We start from the raw sequence: 20995 nt of genomic DNA, 5'->3' as shown, positions 1-20995 counted from the left end.
TGGAGCAAGTGAACCGTTACCTTTCACGTTGTGCCCTGACGACCAAATACATGTCCAAAGTAGTGCTGTCAATCGATTAAAAAAAATTAACTAATCGCACAATTTTTTAAAATTAATCGCGATTAATCGCGATTAATCGCAATTAAAAGACTGAAACTTTTTGGATATGTAAATGTAAAATGTAAATAATTAATGTAAACTCAAGACAAAGAAACTATTTAAATTCAAAATATGATTGTTTATTGGAATTTTTGTTTAACTTGTAACACAGATTTTCTCATGTAAACAACATACCTGCAATAAACCATCAATATCCTCCAAATTAACTGTTGGCTTGAAAGCCATATTTATTACAGAAATAAAAACACAGGCATGTAAGTACCATTTGAATTTCAAAACAATCAATGCCAATAAAAAACAAAAATGATTTCCATGTTGAATTCTAAGTGGACTGCAAAAAAATTCCAAAGTATAGTCATTGCCAGTGCTTTAAGTGGGCCAGTAAGCACCAGTACTCAGTACCGCCACTTCCAAATATAGCTCTTGAGCGTACCGCCACCTCTCCGTGCGCCCAGAACGTGCTTGTAGCGTACCTGTACGCTCATTTGGACATCTGTTTTAATAGAGGTTTTAATCTTTTACCTGCACTGCCGATTTTCAGAGCGCCCTTCACAATGCAAGCTTCCTAATTCATCCCACCCAGAGCAGAAACTACATTACCCATTCACCCTTAAATAATACAAGTGAATAGCGCATGTGTCGCTTTTCCCACTGTTAAGTGTCAACAACTCAACGTGGCCGGAGAAGGTGTGTGAAACTCGTTGTGAGTTATACTAAAGCAAAATCTTGAGTATTTATTGTCTGATAAACATTAAAAACTGTCTGCGGAGGTTGAGTCGTCCTGCAGCCCCCGCTGGCTGCTCATTGGCTGCAGCATCTTTTTTCTAAGTTCTAAAAAAATACCGTAGACGGCAAGGCACAAATTTAGATATTCATTTATCTAATTAATCTATAGCCTATGCACAAAGACAATATGATCTTTTTGTCCCCTTTTTGTTTTAAAGCTTGATGAAGAGAGAGAGCGCAAGTTGCTGCAGCTGCGAGGAGGACAGTGATGCACGCGTACAGGAGTGATTGACAGTTCGCGGCACTGTGTACAAAAAATACTCCGCTACACAATTATTTCTTTATTTTCGTTTAAGCTTATTAACGTTAGCGTTACAGAAAGGTCTGATTTACGCACTGTTACAGTCATACAGTCATAATGTTTCTTGTGGCACACTGAAGAGTAATCAGGCAGAGTTTTATACTGAAACTTTCCGTCTAAAAGTCCTTCCTTGGTCTTATCCATATTTCTTTGCACGTTGAACACACATAGGCCACAACTGGAAATAAAAAAACTGCAACCGCGTTAATTGCGTTATTTTATTTTAACGCGTTAAATATTTCAAATTAATCGAATGCGTTAACGCGCTAATTTTGACAGCACTAGTCCAAAGCAGGTGATCCAAGTTTGCAATATTCTTGTATACTTTTTTTTTGATTGATCATCATAACCTCATTATTTGCTTTAAACAGCAAGGGTGGACATGCTTACATTGCATGCAATGGGGTGGAACGAGTAAAAAAAATCTCTTTAACATCAGGCACTTTCCACAAGATATGTGAAGGTAAGTCTGTTATTAATTGTTTTGTGTGTCCTTTTGTTGTGTTTACTTGGCCTGTTGTTAATCATACACAGTTGTAATCCTGATTATCGTATAACACTGTTCATCAGAATTGTCAGAGACTCCATGATGAGACTGCAAGGATAGCTGACCTAAAAACAGCTAGATTGCACAGATGAAGTGGTGTCAGTGGCTATCTGATGTAAAGGAATGGGCAGCTGGTGGTAAGCATGACCAGATAAAAGAAACAACAAACATCCCTTTCTACAATCTACATTTTATGTTTGATATTAAAGAGCAGCAAAAAATAGTAGGCGGATCATCATCTAATGTGATGCCACATTTATGTCAGGTTTATTAGAATATTCCAGTTCCTTGCAGGAAGTGCACATACCAAGTTTAAGTAAGTGTGATTAAAAGGTTTTACATAAAATTCAAACAGATAGACGGTTCTGTGTTGTTTTAAAAGTGGATTTGCTTTCACTATTTCTTCTACAGAGACACCTGATACATCTCGTGCCAGTCAAGGCACAACACACAGAGGAATTCAGCAATCAATTGAGGGGCTGTACCTTGTGTGAGGCACCGGAAGCGAACCCTCTACCGTCAGAATGGTATAACTCTACAATATAATAGGTTCAAGCTACTGTATGCATCCTACTCCACCAACATGGAATTAGTAGGACTTAGTAATAATGTAGTAGCACAGTTGAGCTCAATCATTGAATTCTGTTCTTTAAATGACCAGTCTGTAGGATTTAGTGGTATCGATCATTGAGATTTGACGATTGCAACCAGCTTCCCTCACCTCTATCTTTCCAAACTGCAACTTTGTTTTAAACATTTTTGGTGCTATCATTTCTTTCTTGCTTAAGAGTTCTGTCAAAAACCTCTGCCTCTGTACTTCATGTCTTTCTAGACAGCAGCAAGTTTCGCCAACGCCTTCGAAGGAAGCTAGCGATAGATATCTTCAGGAGATACAGAAATACAATGATCTTGTACTAGAATCGGCAACAACCATTGACGTAGCTGTGGTGGAGCATTCCCTAACTGGAGAGAGTACCGTTTCTCAAATATGGCCGTGGGAGGTTCATGGCAGTGATATGTCTGTTTTTAGATGCTTCACAGGAATTTATTTTCAGTTCTGCTTTATAGAGTATATTGAACTAAGGCATGCATGTTACATTGAGTGTTGTAATATTCATGTAGTTTATTGGTGTATTTTCAGATTTCTTATGTATCAGTTTGATAAAAAAGTAAATGTTTGTAGTGATTATGCAAGATTGTCTCATGTATACATATAACTGTTATTGATTCTTAGCAAACATTTCAATCAAGAAACGAGTGCACAACCAAGTGATGTAAACGAGGTGACTGTATGAGGAAACGAGTTTTGGTTTTGGAGATGGCACAACACTGCACGTGGTTGCAGAGCCTGGCAATGGTTCTCAAGAACAAGTTGGCTAAGGAGGGTAAGTTTAATTAAAACCCTGTCCATGTAATGTGTTAAAAAAAAACACATCAGTCACAGAACTTGGATGGAGTAGAACGGTTATTGCTCTCTTTGCCGAGGTCCTTTGAACATGAAATAGGGATTAAAGTTGTAACTGTAGCAGGGCTGCCAACTTTTGAGTTCATCTTAGAATGAGGCTAAGGGGCTTATGGAGGGGCGTGGCTTGGTGTGGAACAAAATACAAACACCAAATCTTTGCATTGGCAGAAGTGTATTAAGTATATATTGACTGTCAAAGTATTTGGTATATGTACAGAATTTCTTGGGGGATTTACATTTTATTTTCACAAACATTTTACAGAAATAGGATTAGCATCCATACTGACACCACCACCAGTCAAATATCTGGACATGATTGATGAGTTGTGATTGATATAAATAAAATCTTTTTAATATGGGATGTCTTTGGCTTGACATTATGTTTTTAGAAAACAATAATTAACATTAACTACTAGGCATTTCCAAATATTTGTCATCTGGAAATGCTTTTGTACTGTTTTGTTATGATGAAGTTATGTAAAATAACTGCTCAGTGCTGCAAAACAAACAACTCTGCTAATGCTAACTTAATCATATGTAAACTATATAACAGCACAGGCCTATTAATTACTAGCCTTAACTGGATGGAGAAACGGAGCACCCTGTAACTCACTGACCTGCCTGCATTTAGAGCCTTGCGCGGGACTGTTTTCTTAAACCCGCACCCGCACGCTCCCCGCCTGCTCCCGCGGACTTTAAATGTACACAAACAGGTAGGCTACTCAGATTAAATATTCGTTCAAGTTAAAATCCAGAATAACCTATTTTAAACATGATTGCATTTAAATAATATGAAGTAACCGATGCTAAACCAAAGCACCACACATGGCAAAAACATTGGGTATTTTTATTAGCATTATAAAAAAATAAAATTAAACCGTTAAAACAAAACCAAAAGCGGCACCTCATTTTTTAAACACAGGCTAGGCCTACTGCATACATGCACCAAACATAAATAACTTTAAAATTAACTGAACACTTTGTTTACTTTTAGAGAACTTTGAAAATAAGCTAGATATAATTTTAACAAAAGAAAAAACATAATACTATATATATATATATATATATATATATATATATATATATATATATATATATATATATATATAGTATTAAACAATTAGGTCTCCTAGATACATTTTATGTAGAAGTTCTTTGTTAATTGTCTAAAATAATGCACGCTGATAAATAGCAATTTTTCAAAGCGAAATTCTTACATTCTTCCTAAATTTATTAATTGTATTAGGCTAATTAAAATGTTTTAAGTATAATAATCAAATCTTAGCAAACCGCCTACCTGAAATGCAAACACTGAAGAAGTGTATTTGATTTTCGTTCACTTTAAGTTTATTTCAGTGAAAATAGCAGCTGTTGTTTTGCAATAGAACATTCAAAACAGGCTCATTAAAACACAAACACACACACACGAGATTTAATGTGCGTAGATCTTTACAAAATACACCTAGATTATAAAGCCTGTGAAAAGCACACAAGATAAAATGCACTTAAAAAACGCATAGATTATTGACTGGGTTGAGCGAGCAGAGCAGAATCTCCAGAAAGCGCTCAGCACTCTTCAGGAAATTTTAGCACTCCGATCCTTTCACATGCTCTGGCAATGCTCAAAATAAAACACATTTTGTTTGTTTCCAGATGTTTGACTTGCCTTACTTTGCCTTAAGTAAACAGCAGCTTTAATTTTCTTCTCGACTTCTTGTGTTGACTCAATTACTACTACACACCACCGTTCCCTGCGGGTCTCTCGCGAAATTTTATGACCGCCCACTCCCGCCCACAGCAAACGTAAAACTGCCCGCTCCTGCGAGATTTGCGTTGGGTCCCGGGGGTCCCCAAACCCAATGCAGTCCTCTACCTGCGTTCACAATTCACAAGGTGCAGAAGGGAAAACGGCTTTCTACACAGTTTATGGGAATAAAGTATTTCCCTCGCATTTGTCAAAAAATAAATAAATAAATAAATAAATCACTAAACTTTCATTCTTGTCTCTCTGTGCGTTGCTTTGCGAAATCATGTGGCGCAATTTTTTTTTCCTTGCCTGCACGAGTATGCATGAGAATATGGGGGTGTAGCGTGAGAGCGTGAGAATTGGGTCGATTGCGTGAGTCTCACACTGAATGCATGAGAGTTGGCAGCTATGCTGTAGCTATGGTAACAAGTCAGTAAGGCTATAAAGATTCACATTTGCTTGAAAGAGGTGCAGATTTGTTGTACTATGGCTGTTACTTGAAAGCGTAAATGAACAAAATAATTTGAAGATTGAAATTTGTGTCCTGATGTGTTAAACGTGGTTAGTATGACATCAAGATTAATCTTATTATTATCATCTCCATATCAATCAACATAGAAAACCTTGCTGGTCAGCAGGTAACAAAATGTGTTATTTCAGCACAACTGTAGTGAAGAAGAAAACTGTTAAGACAGCTATCAGACATGCTATGCTAGTATGTGTATATATGCTGCTTTGGGCCTCCCTCCATAAAGTCACCTCAGTGAGCCATGTTGCTTTAAGTTGTTTTATACAGAAGCTAGCCTGGTCCCATTTCAGCGATACACATAAAAGTGCCAATCATCTTGCTATGTAGATTTGAATAGGTGATATCATTTTACTCAATTTAAGTTATTTGGCCTTATGAAACAATCTTATTATAATTCTCCTCTGACATCTAGCATCAACAAGGCATTTTCGCCCAAAGGACTGCTGCATACTGGATGTTTTTCCCTTTTCACACCATTCTTTGTAAACCCTAGAAATGGTTGTGCGTGAAAATCCCAGTAACTGAGCAGATTGTGAAATACTCAGACCGGCCGGTCTGGCACCAACAACCATGCCATGCTCAAAATTGCTTTCCCTGTTAGCCAGCACCCCCCCATTATGAAACTCACAGCTGAAAGTGCTCTACCTAACTTGACTTGATAATGCTCAAAAATATTACAAGTTATAGACACTGAAGTGCCTTGAAAATGTTTTATAATAACCAATAATAACCATTTTTTGGCTCCACAAAAACCATTCAGTCAGTGTTTTTTTAAAGAACCATCTCTTTCTTGCCTTTTTATAATCCGAAGTACCTTCATTCACCACAACGAATCATTTGTGAAACAGAAAGGTTTTTCATATGTTAAAGGTTCTTTATAAAACCATGCATTTTTTACCACACTTAAATATATATATATATTTTTTATATAAAAATACATGAAATGAGTCCTGGAGCGATTTAGAAATGAGAAATGAGACTCCTGCAAATAGTTTTCTGAGACTATGACCCCCCACCCCCCAAATTTAAGAAAATATATTTCCCAATAGTATTGAAGGCTTCTACAATACGATGCAAATAAGTGCAGATGTGCTGATGGCCACGTATACAGATGGTAATAACACAAATGAGCCATAAAGTAAATAATCCACTCTCTCTATTCATATAGACTCGTTCACTTTGATAGCCATGATCATACAGTAATAGTGAGCTGATATGGGTTGATTTGCACTCAAACAGATGGTAATCATGCAGATACATTCACATTCAACATAAAACACACTCTCACATATATAAAAAGTGTAAAAAAAAAAAAGAAAAGGCAATCGCTATAAGTTCTGCCTCCATCAGCTGACGTGCGTCAGAGCACGTCACGAGAAAAACAGCAATCTGTCGTTGATGCTTGAGGCTTAGATCTTTAAAATGATACATCGTTTGTCAAGATTAAATTTGTCCCGTTTGATTTAATCTATTCGTAAACACTGACACGTGCGAGTTTAGGGGCTTTCAGGACGAAAGCGCCGGGGTGCAGGCTAACAGGTTAAATCACCTTTCTTTCCCATTCTGACATTCAGTTTGGAGTTCAGGAGATTGTCATGACCAGGACTACACCCATAAATGCATTGAAGCAACTGCCATGTGAAAAGATTAGATAATTGCATTAATGAGAAATTGAACAGGTGTTCCTAATAATCCTTTAGGTGAGTGTACATCAACAATCTCCTACAGTTGAAACATACATTATACTATATTTAAATGATCAAGATTAAAAAAATTGCAAAGCTATCAGGTCATTGAGTATATTTGACTGTTATTGTAGTCGTAGAACAACCATCAGGGCCATCTCCAATGTACACTATTTAGAGATTTTTTTCCAACTGCTTGCACACATTTTCAAAACTATTTCACCTTTTTTCAAAACTTTTCCAAAACTGCACACACAAAATTGTGTGTAGTGTTTTGAAAAAAAGTGTTTTATGCAATTGAAAACTGAATCAAAGGCTGAGAAATAGTTTATTGTTTTGCAGATGTGGCGTGTAGTTTTGCACTTTGAATGAGAGGTTTTAAAAAATCGTGTGAAATAAAAAAGATTTTGTGTAAGCAGTTGGACAAAAAAACTGTATAAACTACAATTCCCACAAGAGATGCGCCATTGAACTTCTTTCAACATGTATAAATCAATCACCATACTTGCAGTTCTTCTGGTTTCCCAACGAGGAATAGGGTTACAAAAATGTGTCTTTACTATTCTATATTAACAAAGCACATTAAGCTATATTTATATATGATTTTTTTTGGGGGGGGGGGGGGGGGGGGTCACCAAGACTTGAAATCTGTGGTTTTAGTTGGTAGGCTAGAGTAGACATGATTTCGAGATTGTCAGCGGGACATATAATAATAATAATAATTCCTTACATTTATATAGCGCTTTTCTAGACACAAAGCGCTTTACATAGACGGGGGGGTATTTCCTCATCCACCACCAGTGTGCAGCATCCACCTGGATGATGCGACGGCAGCCATATTGCGCCAGAACACCCACCACACACCAGCTTACTGTTGGAGAGGAGACAGAGTGATGAAGCCGCTCAGTAGACATATACTACCTTTCAAAGAGCGTCTTTGAATTTTTTTTTTTTTTTAAGTTTTATTTAACATTGTTTATTTAATTATGGCTGCAAATGTTTGATTTACAGTCAGTGGACTGATTGAATACATGAATTACTCCGGGATATTGGTAGGTTTAAACTCAGATGGAAAAATTTTAAAAGGTCATTTGTGGATTAATTCTTATTGGAGACGTGAACCATTTCAAACGATTCAGTTCGATTTGGTGAACTGGTTCAAAAAGATCTGGTTACATCATATGATTCATTCACGAACCGGATATGACAAACTGCTTTGATTTGAACTCTCTCACAACAGACACGGAAGAAAAGACAATGCTGAATAAAGTCATAGTTTTTGCTATTTTTGACCCTCTGATGTCACATGGACTACTTTGATGATGTTTTTCTTACCTTTCTGGACATGGACAGTATACCGTACACACAGTTTCAATGGAGGCACTGAGAGCTCTCGCACTAAATCTAAAATATCTTAAACTGTATTCCGAAGATAAATGGAGGTCTTACTGGAACGACATGAGGTTGAGTTATTAATGACATAATTATGATTTTTGGGTGAACTATCCCTTTAAATATTTCCAAAATCTGTGATATAGGCTACTCTCCAGATCAAGACTTTCACAATAAATCTACATTTGTCTTTTAATTAAGAGACAAATACTGTTCAATTCTAGAAGCTTAAAATCAGGGGAGGCGTGGTTCTGTGAGGTCTGCGACGGGAGAGCGAGTGAGGAGACAAGCTGTGGTAAGTTGGGCAAGTGAAAAATGATTAACACCTGGCTCTCGTTGCAGTGATTGGCGTGGGGAACCGGTATTTAGGCCGGCTCAGGACCCGCGAGTTCACAGAGAGCTGGGGCCAGTTTCAAATATTTGAGTGGCTCCTCCCCTAACAAATGTAACCTCACTCCAAATTTTTTATAAAACTTGAGAGCACTGATTAAACTATATATGCTAACCTAAATTTTAATAATAATAAAAAAACACTTGTAAAGTTAGACAAATTCCACATATAAATATGCTCAAATGTGCTGTTTCTTTTGTCTCGATCACTTCATCCTAATATTGTTTTTAATTAATTTACGTATGGAAAAGTAAAAAACTTCTGCTAATGTTATTTGTAGTTTATTTGTGTTCTTTCACAAAAATATAAGTGAAAATATGCCAAATGCTTCTTTATTGCTTAATTACTCATTAGAGGCCTAAAGACTGATCAAACAAATGTATTGACAATTAGACCACATCAAGACATCATTCTTTTAAAAGAAATGCATGATATGAAAAGGGATTTCCCCTACATGGAGCCGACACTGGTGTTGGTCAAGGGGTGAGTAGCAATGCTGAGATCTAGATGAATGTAGAGCTCTTCTCCTGATGATCACAGTGGAGGGACCTACTGTATGACACGATTGGCTCAAGAGGGTTGAGAAGAAAATACTTCTGGTTTAAGACATAAAACACCCAGTCTGCTGATGAGTTTGAAGTAGAAGAGACATTTCTACTGACATTTTATTTTACTAGTAAGTTATACAGGCTATTTCAGTGAATTGACTTGGTAGCTGTTGCTACACTCAAACTCTTGTGGTCTCTCCATTCATTTCATTGTTTTATTATTATTTATGTTTATTTATTATTATTATTATTATGCTTCTTGAACATGTGTATCAAAATACAAATATCCGATTTACAAAACTTATCTTTAAATTGGAATTTCTCAAAAACGTGATTTTATACGTCCATAATTAAGCAAATCCTCCATTTTCTAACTCAATATTAACAATGTCAAGGTTATATATTCACAGAAGATTCTTTACATTATGTAGGATGATTTTATGTAGAAAACAGTGAATCACAAAAATGTCTTTATCAGGGTTTTTACAGAGCGTCACAAACATTCAAAAATGTGACACTTTGAGAATACTCTGGTAGTAATTGTAGCAGTATTTTGCATGATTCCCTGATTTACTTCCATCCAATTACGAGCTTTCCTCCTGATACACTACACCAGGGATGGAAGACTCAAACTATGCTCCAACACACATACATTATTAAAAATATAGGTGCACAGTGATGCCATAGAAGTACCATTTTTGGCTCCACAAAAACCATTCAGTCAGTGGTTTTTTTAAAGAACCATCTCTTTCTTGCCTTTTTATAATCCAAAGTATCTTCATTCACCACAACGAATCATTTGTGAAACAGAAAGGATTTTCATATGTTAAAGGTTCTTTATAAAACCATGCCGACAAAAAGGTTTAAGAGTGTACCTGTAGTTTTTAAATAACCCTGAATGACTTGATTAGCTGGATCTGAATGCAAAGACTTGAAGCTTAAAATTCATCTGATATATTTAAACGTTGAAAGTTAAAATGACAAAATCCAGAATGGCAATTGTCAAGCTCATCAACTGTGTGTGACAAATTTTTAGGATGACGAATACAAAAAAACGAGAAATTCCGATTTTAAATAACTGGTCGTCCCGGAAAAGAAATGTCGCCTGTCAGTGATGCAATGTCCGCTCTATACTTTGTTTCCGGTGTAGACCATGTGATGTTCCACCACACCAGAATATCACATGGTCAAATGCGGAAGTGGTGGTTATGTTATAACCGCGCGTATGGTTTGGTTGTCGTCGTTATGGATCACGATTACTCTTTGGTGAGTATTGAAGTGCCAGTAAAACATAAGCGTCCATATTCGGATACACGCAGACTGTGTGACAAACGGAGGAATAAAACCAGGATAAATATCGGCCAGGCATTTACGAGATGGAGAGAGCTGCGCGAAAATCTTGGACTTGACAGAGACTCTGCTCTCACGAGTGTATTGATAGACAGGTAAGCAAATCAATTATTTATTTTGTTATTGTACAATTAACGTAACAGTTACAGTAAAGATGGCCCAGGTCTCATCTGGATTTGATAATTCCAGTGAGGATGTATCTGTGTTTCCCTGCAACACATGCAACTGTCAATAATAGCACTTATAAACAAAGTTATATTGCTCTTTGTACTAAGGTAAGGATTTTTATCACGTGTGGTGACCGAGATTATGGCAGTACAATTAAATACAATCGGATATGTGTTGTTAAAAATATATTTAGTCATTACTTGCAAATGTTCGTTCAAAATTTACTTTTAGAACGATTGGTTTGAGCACGTTAAACAACAACGGCATTAACCATAAACACGTAACAATGCACAACATTAACCCAACAAATAATTTAACAAATAGCTGTAAGCTGTAACGGGATAATATAGTATAACATTTCACGTTCCTTGCAGTTCATTAATTATGATGACATAAAATAATACGATCAGATATACAGGCAATACAAAAACGAATAAATTACCTCATCCGTGATCATGATTCGTTTATCCAATTTAGATACATTGCTATGGTGAAAACGGATTAAAAAAAGACATCTCCCATCGTCACCTGCTTCATAGTGTCATCAAGCTTCGCCTTTGTTGTTGTTGGAAATGCGCCCTCTTGTGGTCAAATCGCATACTGGAGCTTTGGTGTCAAGTCAGCTTTATTTGAATAATGGTCTTTATAATGCAGACTGTCAAAGCACTTAAAGAGATACAGGAAAATAATCAAGGAAAATAACAAAACAACAGTGAAGTTCATCAGTTTGAAATTACATAAATTCAGCTGTAAACGGCAATCAAGTTATTCAATTAGAACCAGTTTAGTTTTGACTGAAATGAGTTAGGTACCACTGTCAATGTTACACGATTCGGCTGTAAAGCAGCTCTACAGAAGATGGTATGCAATTATCCAGCTTATGTGAAACTCAAGACTTGCTTTGTTTCTGGAAGTCTTTCCACAGTGATGGCACATGACATGCTTCTCTCTACGATGTCACAGAATGATTCCTAGGGTTTTCTTGTCTGTTAAACTCATTCCACACTGATGACATTCAAACAGGTCCCTCTGGAGTAAATCTTCATGTGGTACTGAAGGTTACCTTCACAGTTAAAGCATCTCTCCAGTGTGAATTCTTCTCACGTGGGCTTCAAGGTATCGTTTTAGCTTGAAACTCTTTTCACACTGTGGGCATTTGTAAAGCTTCTCTTCAGTGTGAACTTTCATGTGAGATTTAAGGTTTCGTTCACGCTTGAAAAATGTTCTACACAGAGGGCAGATGAAGGGCTTCTTTCCAGTGTGAACTAGAATGTGGTAATCAAGGGTTCCTTTTTTTTTAAAACGTCTTCCACACTGTTTGCAGATGAAGGGTTTCTCTCTGTCGTGAATTCTCATGTGCGTTTTAAGGTTTCCTTTTTCACTGAAACTTTTCCCGCACTCATTACATTTGAAAGGCTTCTTTCCAGAGTGAACTGTCAAATGCCTGTTAAATTTTCCTTTATGACTAAAAGTCTTTCCACACTGAAAGCAAGTGAAGTTACCCTTAGTTCCTGTCTCTTGAGCTCCTTTTCGTGTGGAAGTCATTTCAGACTGTAAGAAAGAAGATCTTTCTTCAATTGTGAAATCATGAAGATTATCATTCTGATCTTTCTCTTCATTTTCATTCAATACTTCCCTCTCCTCTTTCGGTGCCATTAGGTCTAGGGTGGGAAAAACAAACATAAAAGTTAACCCCAGTTTAATGGCTCAAAGCAATCAACATCCAAACATGTATTTATGTTATCCATGTATGCTAGATCCTATACAGTGTCCAACAGAATTAAAGCTGGCCATTATACAATTCATTGAAAAACTTAGATAATCTTATGACATATACATAAGCAACTTACTCTTCTGTGATCTTTCTTTGGAACTACTTTCATCGGTCAATTTTATCTCTAAAATGTAAGTCACAGTTGGAATCATGTGGATATTTAGGAAAACAGCACTCTTGGTTAGGTGTTGTTACTAATCGTCATGCACTATTTAGGGCTGAATCCGAATATTCGATTATTAAATTGAGATTCAAACAATTGACACGCTTGAAATTCACGTCTGTTGTGAAGTTAATTTCAAGCGTGAATGAAGACAACAAACTCAAAATGTTCAAGCGTCCAACTACACGCGAATAGCGCAATTTATTTTTGCGAGTCGCATCTGGTATGAATGCACATTAAGGCTGCAAAAGAATATGATTCTCATGAACCATACAAGAGTAGTGAACCACCTGCTCCTTGAATCCGATACTGGTGGTGTTAGTCTTCTAGTACTCTTGGACCTGAGCACAGATTTTGATACTGTTTGCCATTTTATACTCGAGTCTCGTTTTTCTGCGGCAGGCATTACAGGAACTGTCCTCAAGTGGCTAAGCTTATATCTCTCAGACAGGCAATGGTTTATTAGAATTGGTAAACACAAATGTCATTGTCGCTTCTTCCCTTTAGATCAAACATATAATGGTGATTGAGAGGGAGGCAAATGGTGAGATATTTTGGAAACCAAAATGATCCTACCAGAAGAATAGCATAAAATCTTAAAATCTCTTTTCTGTCTGTATTGTCTCAATGATATATTTGAGGCTTTATGCATGCAGAGAAAACTGAAATTAACACTTTCTGATGTTTCAGTGTGGGTGAGAAACATTTAGAAAATGTTTGAAAACTCAAGTAAGGATGGAGAGTGTTTTAAAGTGGAAAAAGCCATTTTCATGTGTATCCAGATTAATGTAGATGTAGCCTTAAAGTAGTTTTATTTGCTCACTAAATACCTTTAAATTAACAAATATAGACAGCATGCAGAAGGCCAAATGTAATCACTTACATTTCAAGATTCACTATGTGCAAAAAAAAAAAAAAAGATTAAAATACTTTTGCATAATTAAGTGCTATTTTTAATGTAACAGAAAAAATATAACAAATGCAGAGGAGTGAAATCATGATCTCGGCTGCACCAGAAGGCACTGTTAGTATTTGTCTGGTTATGTGACCTCAACACGTCTGTGACATTCTTCATAAATAGCATTCATTTCTGTAGAGCTGGACATTTAAATAAGGATCAAATAATTGAGTTCAGATTTGAGAATGAAAACTAACCTGTTTGTTCCTCAGTATCTTCATGTTTCAGAGTGAATACTCCAACCTTCATGTCTTCACTTTCCTCTTTAATAAACTCCATCTGTGTTTGTTCCTCAGTATCTTCATGATTGAGACTGAATATCTCTTCAATCTTCATGTCTTCACTCTCAACTTTAATTAAAGCCATCTTTATAGAAGTGTCATGTGGATCTCAGCAACTTCAGCAATTATTCTGTGTGCTTGGACACTTTATCCTGTTTAAGAAGAAAATAATTAAAGTAAAATAATCTCTAAAATAAATGTAAGCTAAATCTATGGTGCGTCTCAATCAGATCACTAGTTAATCAGTGCACTGGTGTGGGAGTCAGTCAGAGAGATAGTTAATGGACTTAAATGACCCGTTTTAAATATATAGTTAATAGTTGGGTATTTGTGATTTATATTTGGTTTTCTTTTTTTATACATAATAATAAATATTCCACTTTCATAAAACTATTTGCAGCTGGTTTGTAAAAGTTGTCATTACGCATTTTGTGGTAACAATTTACAATACGGTGCAGGCATGTGATCAGCTAGAGACAAAAAAAAGGGAAATCTGACCACGCCCACAAGCCATGCCCCAGCACTTATTTCAATTGTTTTTATTAAGTACCTGCCAAAAGCTTGGAAAAATATCAATTTTTTTAATAATATCTTCTCATCAAGTCTGAATTTATTTAATCAAAATAAAGTAAAATTGTGAAATATTATTACAAATGGGGATGCACCCATATGAACATATTGGCCGATAAGATAACCGATAATTCCTTAAATATGAAAGCCAATGTGATGGCCGAAAAATCTAAATCCACATTTTAACATAATTTTTAAAGAGTCTGATTACCAAAAAAGTCTCACCATTAAAAGGCATTAAACATTTCAACATAACTCAAACATAGAGCAGACTTACAAATAAATAAAACTATGCTTAAATAATGGAAACAAGTTACTGGACAAAATTACTTGCATATAAAAAAAATATAAGGGAATATGACGATGGAGTGTGTTGAAATAGGTCCAGCATGTAAGGATTATAGCCAGACATTGTCAAAATCATTAAATATTGTAATTTTTAAGAGTATTTGGCATTACCAATTAATATAGGCCTGTTATTTTCTGGCTATTATTAGGTTACTTTTATTATTAAATTAATATTACAATTAGTTTGCTTTGCAACAATTTCATAGTGCATCACTGCATAACTTACATGCGGTCACTCGCAGTCTGTGAGGAAAATGTTATATGCACTTAACAGTGCTAATGGTGTGAATCCATTGTGGATGCACTCTTCTCTTAACAATGCGCTAGAACACAGGCGAACAAAGATTTGTTACATTATTTTACAGTAGCTAATAATCTCATTATATGACAGACTTTCCCTTCACATGTTGCAGTTCGCTGTATTTTCCTTTTCATTGTATTTCCAATTATATTACAAGTGAACATCTGAAGTGTCTCTGCAGGGAAATAATGCATTATTTATCGGCTGAATTCTCTTATCGGTTCGATAGCGATAACAGAAAAATTAACATTTATCGGCCGATATCGATATGGTGGCCTATATATCATGCATCCCTAATTTCAAATAAAAAAAAAAGTTCTCAATTTTAATATATTATAAAATGTAGTGGTATTCCTGTGATACATAGCAGACAATTATTTATCATTACTCCAGTTTTCAGCACCACATCTTATAGAAATCATTACAATTGATTTGACTCAAGAAAAATGTCTGATTATTATCAGTAATTATAATAAATTTTGCTGCTTCAGGTTTTGTAGAAATGGTTATACATTATATTTTTAATGATTTTTTGATAAATATTAAGTTTAATGAACAGTATTTATTTGCATTTATCAAATATTAATTACATCTGTTAATGCATTTATTAAATAGGTATAATTTTAAATGTTTTATAATGAAACATTAAAGGTTGAATAAAATTTAAAAAAATTTAACATGTTCTACAAATGTTTGAATGGTATCATTTCCACAAAAATATATAAGCAACTAAAATGTTTATTGAGCGGCAAAACAGCATATTAGAATAATTTCTGAAGGATTATCGTGCGTCACTGAAGCTTCTCTTTGTAAATAACAACAGATTTATAAAAGTTTCTAATGACGAATTTTGCGTTCTCAAATACAGACTTAAAACAATCGCAGCTAGAACTAACATTGAATTGAAACTAAACCCAGTACCTTAACGGCAGACATGTAGCGCGTTAAACAACAGCTTATTATATAATTACATCAAAATCATTGCAAATTTTATGACAGCAAAAGTCATCTCAAATTCTCACCCCCATTCATAAAAAGGCTATGGGTCGAGCAAAGCTTGAAGTATACTTCACTTTTTACACGTACGCGAGGGACCGCGTACAGTTCCCATGACGTGAATTGGGACATCAGAACAGTAGGCGCAACTTCTAGTTGTCTGATGAATTTAATAATTAACTAATGATTTGCAAAGATATTGATGTGACTTTACTTTTTTTTAGGCACATAACTATTAACTAGTAATTAATAAATATGTCGTTGTGGATATGGATTTTGCATTAGTCATGTGACTCAAAAAGGAAAATCATAACATGATATCTTTGCAAATCATAAGCTAATTATTAATAAAAGAAGACAACTGGAAGTTGGAGTACATAGCTTTCACTGTGGTTATTAATATGCATTAACATCATTAGGTAATTTAATATGTTATTAGGCAATTAACACATGATGACACATTTAACTAATAAACATTTATTTAGTACTTAATCTATTATTTATATATGTTTATTAGTTGCTGATGCAGTAATCATTAACTCATGATAATCTGTGCATTACTTAAGCATGAATATAAGTAAGATACACCTGTTGTAAAGCTTTACCAAAGTCGGTGTCTGATCTGCTCCCCTCAGTTTAGCGTTCCCGCTCATCTTTTTATCTTTGCTATATTTTTTTTTAAAGTTTAGATGACAGGATGCGTGCTTTATATGTATAAAAATGAATTCAAATTAATGTACGTAATTCTACCTCTATAAAGTAGGCTTGATTTTTCTTGTGTGCTTCTCAATCTCAGTTTAAAATAGTTTATTGGCATGATACTCACTCACTCACACACACACAACGTAAATCACATTAATATACAACACCGTGTTTGTTCTCGTTGGTCGTAAGCGCGCGCTAATTCTAATCACTGAATCTTTTTACGAGTGATTTTGTTCAGAATACTTGGATTCTCAGTTTCTCTCACTTCTTTTCTTTCTCAATTCATTCTTAAATCACGGTATAACTTAACGAGAAATATGAGACGCACCTTTTCTGTTATTAATGTAAGAATAGTCACATTCATAACGCTAAATAAACGATTACTACACCGTTATATTTGAGATCGATTCATTTATTTAACGTAGCTTGTAAAACAGTGTAAAGTGATAGAACAGTTTGAACTGATTTAAATTAAAAGCTTAAAACCCCACAAACCTTTCTTCAGCCGAATCACAATAGATGCAGGCGCGCAGCGCTTCTTTATGACGTCACATCGCCAGTGCAAAATAAAAGTCCCCTTTGTACACTAAAGGCTGCATCCGAGAACTTAGGTAGGTGACTTCTTCTTCTTTGACGTTTTATGGCGGTTGGCAAACCAGCTTTAGGTGCATTTACCGCCAGCTACTAGGATGGAGTGTGGAGCATTGACGGTAATGAAAACAAACAAAAAAAACAGGTAACTAACCTAAGTGGTCATTCTTTAAATCCTAGTATTGACCTCTGTATCTTTGAGATACTTAATTAATCTGTGAACATTTCTATATCCACATCTTTATTTAAAATTTTCTGAAGTGAGATCTGATTTGTTTCTATATTAATTGATTCTGTAAGTTGTAATCTTTCCTTATCATATCCTTTACATTTTATTCAAATATGCTCAACTGTTTCCGGAAGATCACATTTTACAGAAAGTCCAGACTCATGTTTACCAATTATAAGTAAAGATTGGTTAAGTGCAGTGTGTCCGATTCTAAGGAGAGATATTATGCGGTCTTCCTTTCTATTCCCACAAATTCTCCTCTCATTTCCAACTGTTCTTTGAATATTGTATAAATGCCGTCCTTTATTCTCAGCATCCCATTTAATTTGCCACATATCTTTTAATGCTTTTTTAATTAGCCCTTTTATTTCTAATTTACTCATTGGACTATTAAATTCTATGTCTGGACATTTTAATATATATATATATATATATTTTTTTTTTACTATCTGATCCACCACTTCATTACCTTCTATACCTATATGTGCAGGCATCCATACAAAATTAATAATTGTTTTTGATTTTATTCTGAATAAAATCTGTAAAATGTCTGACAAAATGTCTTGTCTAGTTGAGGTTTTTTCGTTTTTATTTTATTATTACAGTTCATTATTGTATATATTTTCAAAACCTCTACGCAAATATTATAAAAAAAATTACACAATAGCAAGTGTTAGATTTTAAAATAAATTTTAATAAACAATTATTAAACATATTATGCATTCCCTAATGAGCAGTTTTTCAGCTGTATTTACTATTCCCAACAGAACTCGCCAGTTTATTCCATCCGCAACCAAACAGTCCCACTCCTGCGCATCTTTTTTGAAGGGGGTGACACATGGCCTGATTTCCGGCTAAGTCATGCATCCATTACAGCCCTTTTCCAGCTGCTGGAGGGGGATTCATGGGTGGGGTCCAACCATTGAAAAACTGGTCTGCCTTTTCTGGCTGGGCAGTGGAAGCTCCTACCTTGTGGTGTCCAGGGCATTTGACACCACATGTAATTAGTGTCCTAAAAACCTTGGATGCACAAAGGGAGGTGGGTGAGGGTTTCAGGCAACTTGCAGGGCATACAGCTTTTCAATGGTCAGTGGGTGCCATTGATGGATGTCACATCCGTATCAAAGTACCTGGAGAACCCCATGCCCAGTACTACAGAAACCGCAAACTGTTTCCCTCAATCCAGCTGCAGGCTGTATGTGACCACAGACCCAGGTTTATTGATGTCTTAGTTGGCTCTGTCCATGACTCCAGAGTCCTCCGACACAGCCCCCTGTATCACAGTGGGGCATACCCACCACCGGGACACTTCCTCCTGGGTGATGGAGGCTACCCCTGTTTGGAGAGGCCCATTGCGATAAAAATAAAATTAAGCTTCATTACATGTGTCTTATAATTAAATTGTATTTAAATGATCATTTTTGGGGCTTTACAGGTTTAATGCTCATCATGTCAAAGTCGGCACAGAGCGAGCATTCGGCATCATGAAGGCCAGGTGGAGGGCCATCTTCTTCCACGCCCTGGAGGTCGACACGTCATTCGTTCCAGATGTTGTGATGGCATGCACCATACTGCATAACATCTTTGACATTATGTTATTATTTTTCTATATTCTTGTTCAACACATTCAATACTAACATCACAGGTCAATGTAGAATAAACAGTATTTATAAAAGTTACTGATATGACTGGTGTCTTCATCTCATAGGAGTGTACATAAGTTTTACCCATGAGGTTGTCACCTAAAGACGACCTCTACGACACTGAAAATGAATGTTTGTTATTATCTATCCAGCTATTCTCTGTTTGTCAAAGTAAAGCATCTTTGAGCGCAATCTGTATTGTATAAAGCACTGTACAAAATAAAGCGGACTTGACATAAATAAATTAAACCTATTGAGATTGGAACCTCAGAAAATAAAACCTTACCATCTCAATTTAAGTAAGTTTATTCCCAAATTATCTTAACATGCTGATCTTTTATATCAAAACAAAACCACTGCAGTACTTACACAAGTAAACAAACTTATTTTAACATAACTTAAATACATAACCTATATACACTTTAGTTTTTATTAATAAGAGTCTCAAGTAAATTGAGAAGTCGGTTGGTCCTCTCTTCTGCAGCCTTTTGTCTGGCTTGTTCCCTGGCTTCCTCTCTGGCCATTTCCTCCCTGAACATTTCAATGAGGCTCCTCTTCTTACCCCTCCGTCTGCTTGGTTCAGGTTCTCTGTCTTCATTGAGGGGCAAGGGAGAGGCATTTGAAGACCCTAGCCCACCACAAGTGGAACAGGCCTGGGACATTGAGGCAAGCAGTACTGGAGGAGTAACTGAACGCTTCTGACCCAAAGCCTCATCCATAGGGTGAATCAGGGCCATGATGCAGATGTATCTTCTCCCCTGTCCAACCCTGAACCAGTTGGTGGGTTTTTTACCTCCTATTTAAATATATATATTTTTTATAAGCTGTAGAATGCATGTGTATTTACCAAGAATATGTATAAAACATACCTTATATTTCTTTTTTAAGTTGTCCCACTTCTTCCGGGCTTGTTGTGGTGTAACTTTCCCCTCCAGTCCAATTGTCTGAAGCACTTTTCTTGAGAAAATCCAATGAGATTAAAGGTTTAAAAACATATAATCTATCCCTGTAAAGCATTCATTATTAACTCACAAAGGACAATGGTTAAGCATTTAAATTATAAATGATGCAACATTAACATTGGCATTTAATATTTTTTTTTAATTAAGAAGAAAAATTATATTCAACAACTTGCTTCCAACCGTTCACAGTACTGTTTTTATGGCCGGTGAATGCCTGCTCGTTTTCAGCCCTAAACACAACACATTGTAGGCTATTTGAAAATGTTTAGTAGCATACAGACTACAAAATAAATATGTACATACGTTGTGAAAGTAAAATCTGGTGTTTTCTTTATTACACTGTATTGCATTTTGTAGAAATATAGTGTAAGCCAGGCATTGCTTGGAAAGATTGAGATCTAGTTCATCAGTATAACATAGACATCTGTAGACATGAAGTGGCAAC

At 35.7% G+C, this 20995-nt stretch overlaps 1 protein-coding gene and 2 long non-coding RNA genes across 6 annotated transcripts in view; 2 read left to right on the top strand and 1 right to left on the bottom strand.

Annotated features, from left to right (window-relative positions):
- Positions 1–17746, bottom strand: part of LOC127956062 (gastrula zinc finger protein XlCGF7.1) — a 148087-nt gene extending 130341 nt beyond the window's left edge. The window contains exons 1-3 of one of the 4 annotated variants that reach the window (XM_052553831.1): positions 17621–17746; positions 14122–14357; positions 12596–12690 (exon numbers count right to left, since the gene is read on the bottom strand). In XM_052553831.1, the coding sequence (XP_052409791.1) occupies positions 12596–12690; positions 14122–14290 (264 nt within the window). In that variant the 5' untranslated portion in view covers positions 14291–14357; positions 17621–17746. Of the gene's footprint in view, positions 1–12092; positions 12691–14121; positions 14358–15349; positions 15447–17620 lie in introns of all 4 variants that reach the window. The other 3 variants (XM_052553832.1, XM_052553830.1, XM_052553829.1) reach the window with 3 other exon arrangements.
- Positions 1741–8976, top strand: LOC127956118 (uncharacterized). Its single transcript, XR_008153484.1, has 4 exons — positions 1741–1891; positions 2020–2281; positions 2587–3139; positions 8915–8976. It is a non-coding gene; the product is annotated as an uncharacterized LOC127956118 (long non-coding RNA).
- On the top strand, positions 17740–19620 carry LOC127956132 (uncharacterized). The gene is made up of 2 exons (XR_008153498.1): positions 17740–17861; positions 19381–19620. It is a non-coding gene; the product is annotated as an uncharacterized LOC127956132 (long non-coding RNA).
- Positions 19621–20995: the final 1375 nt, after the last annotated feature.

This window comes from Carassius gibelio, chromosome B4 (assembly GCF_023724105.1).
Source record: "Carassius gibelio isolate Cgi1373 ecotype wild population from Czech Republic chromosome B4, carGib1.2-hapl.c, whole genome shotgun sequence".
In the NCBI taxonomy this organism is placed as follows: Eukaryota; Metazoa; Chordata; class Actinopteri; order Cypriniformes; family Cyprinidae; genus Carassius; species Carassius gibelio.
Note: the sequence above shows the minus strand (reverse complement) of the source record. Positions and strands in the feature narration are given on the sequence as shown.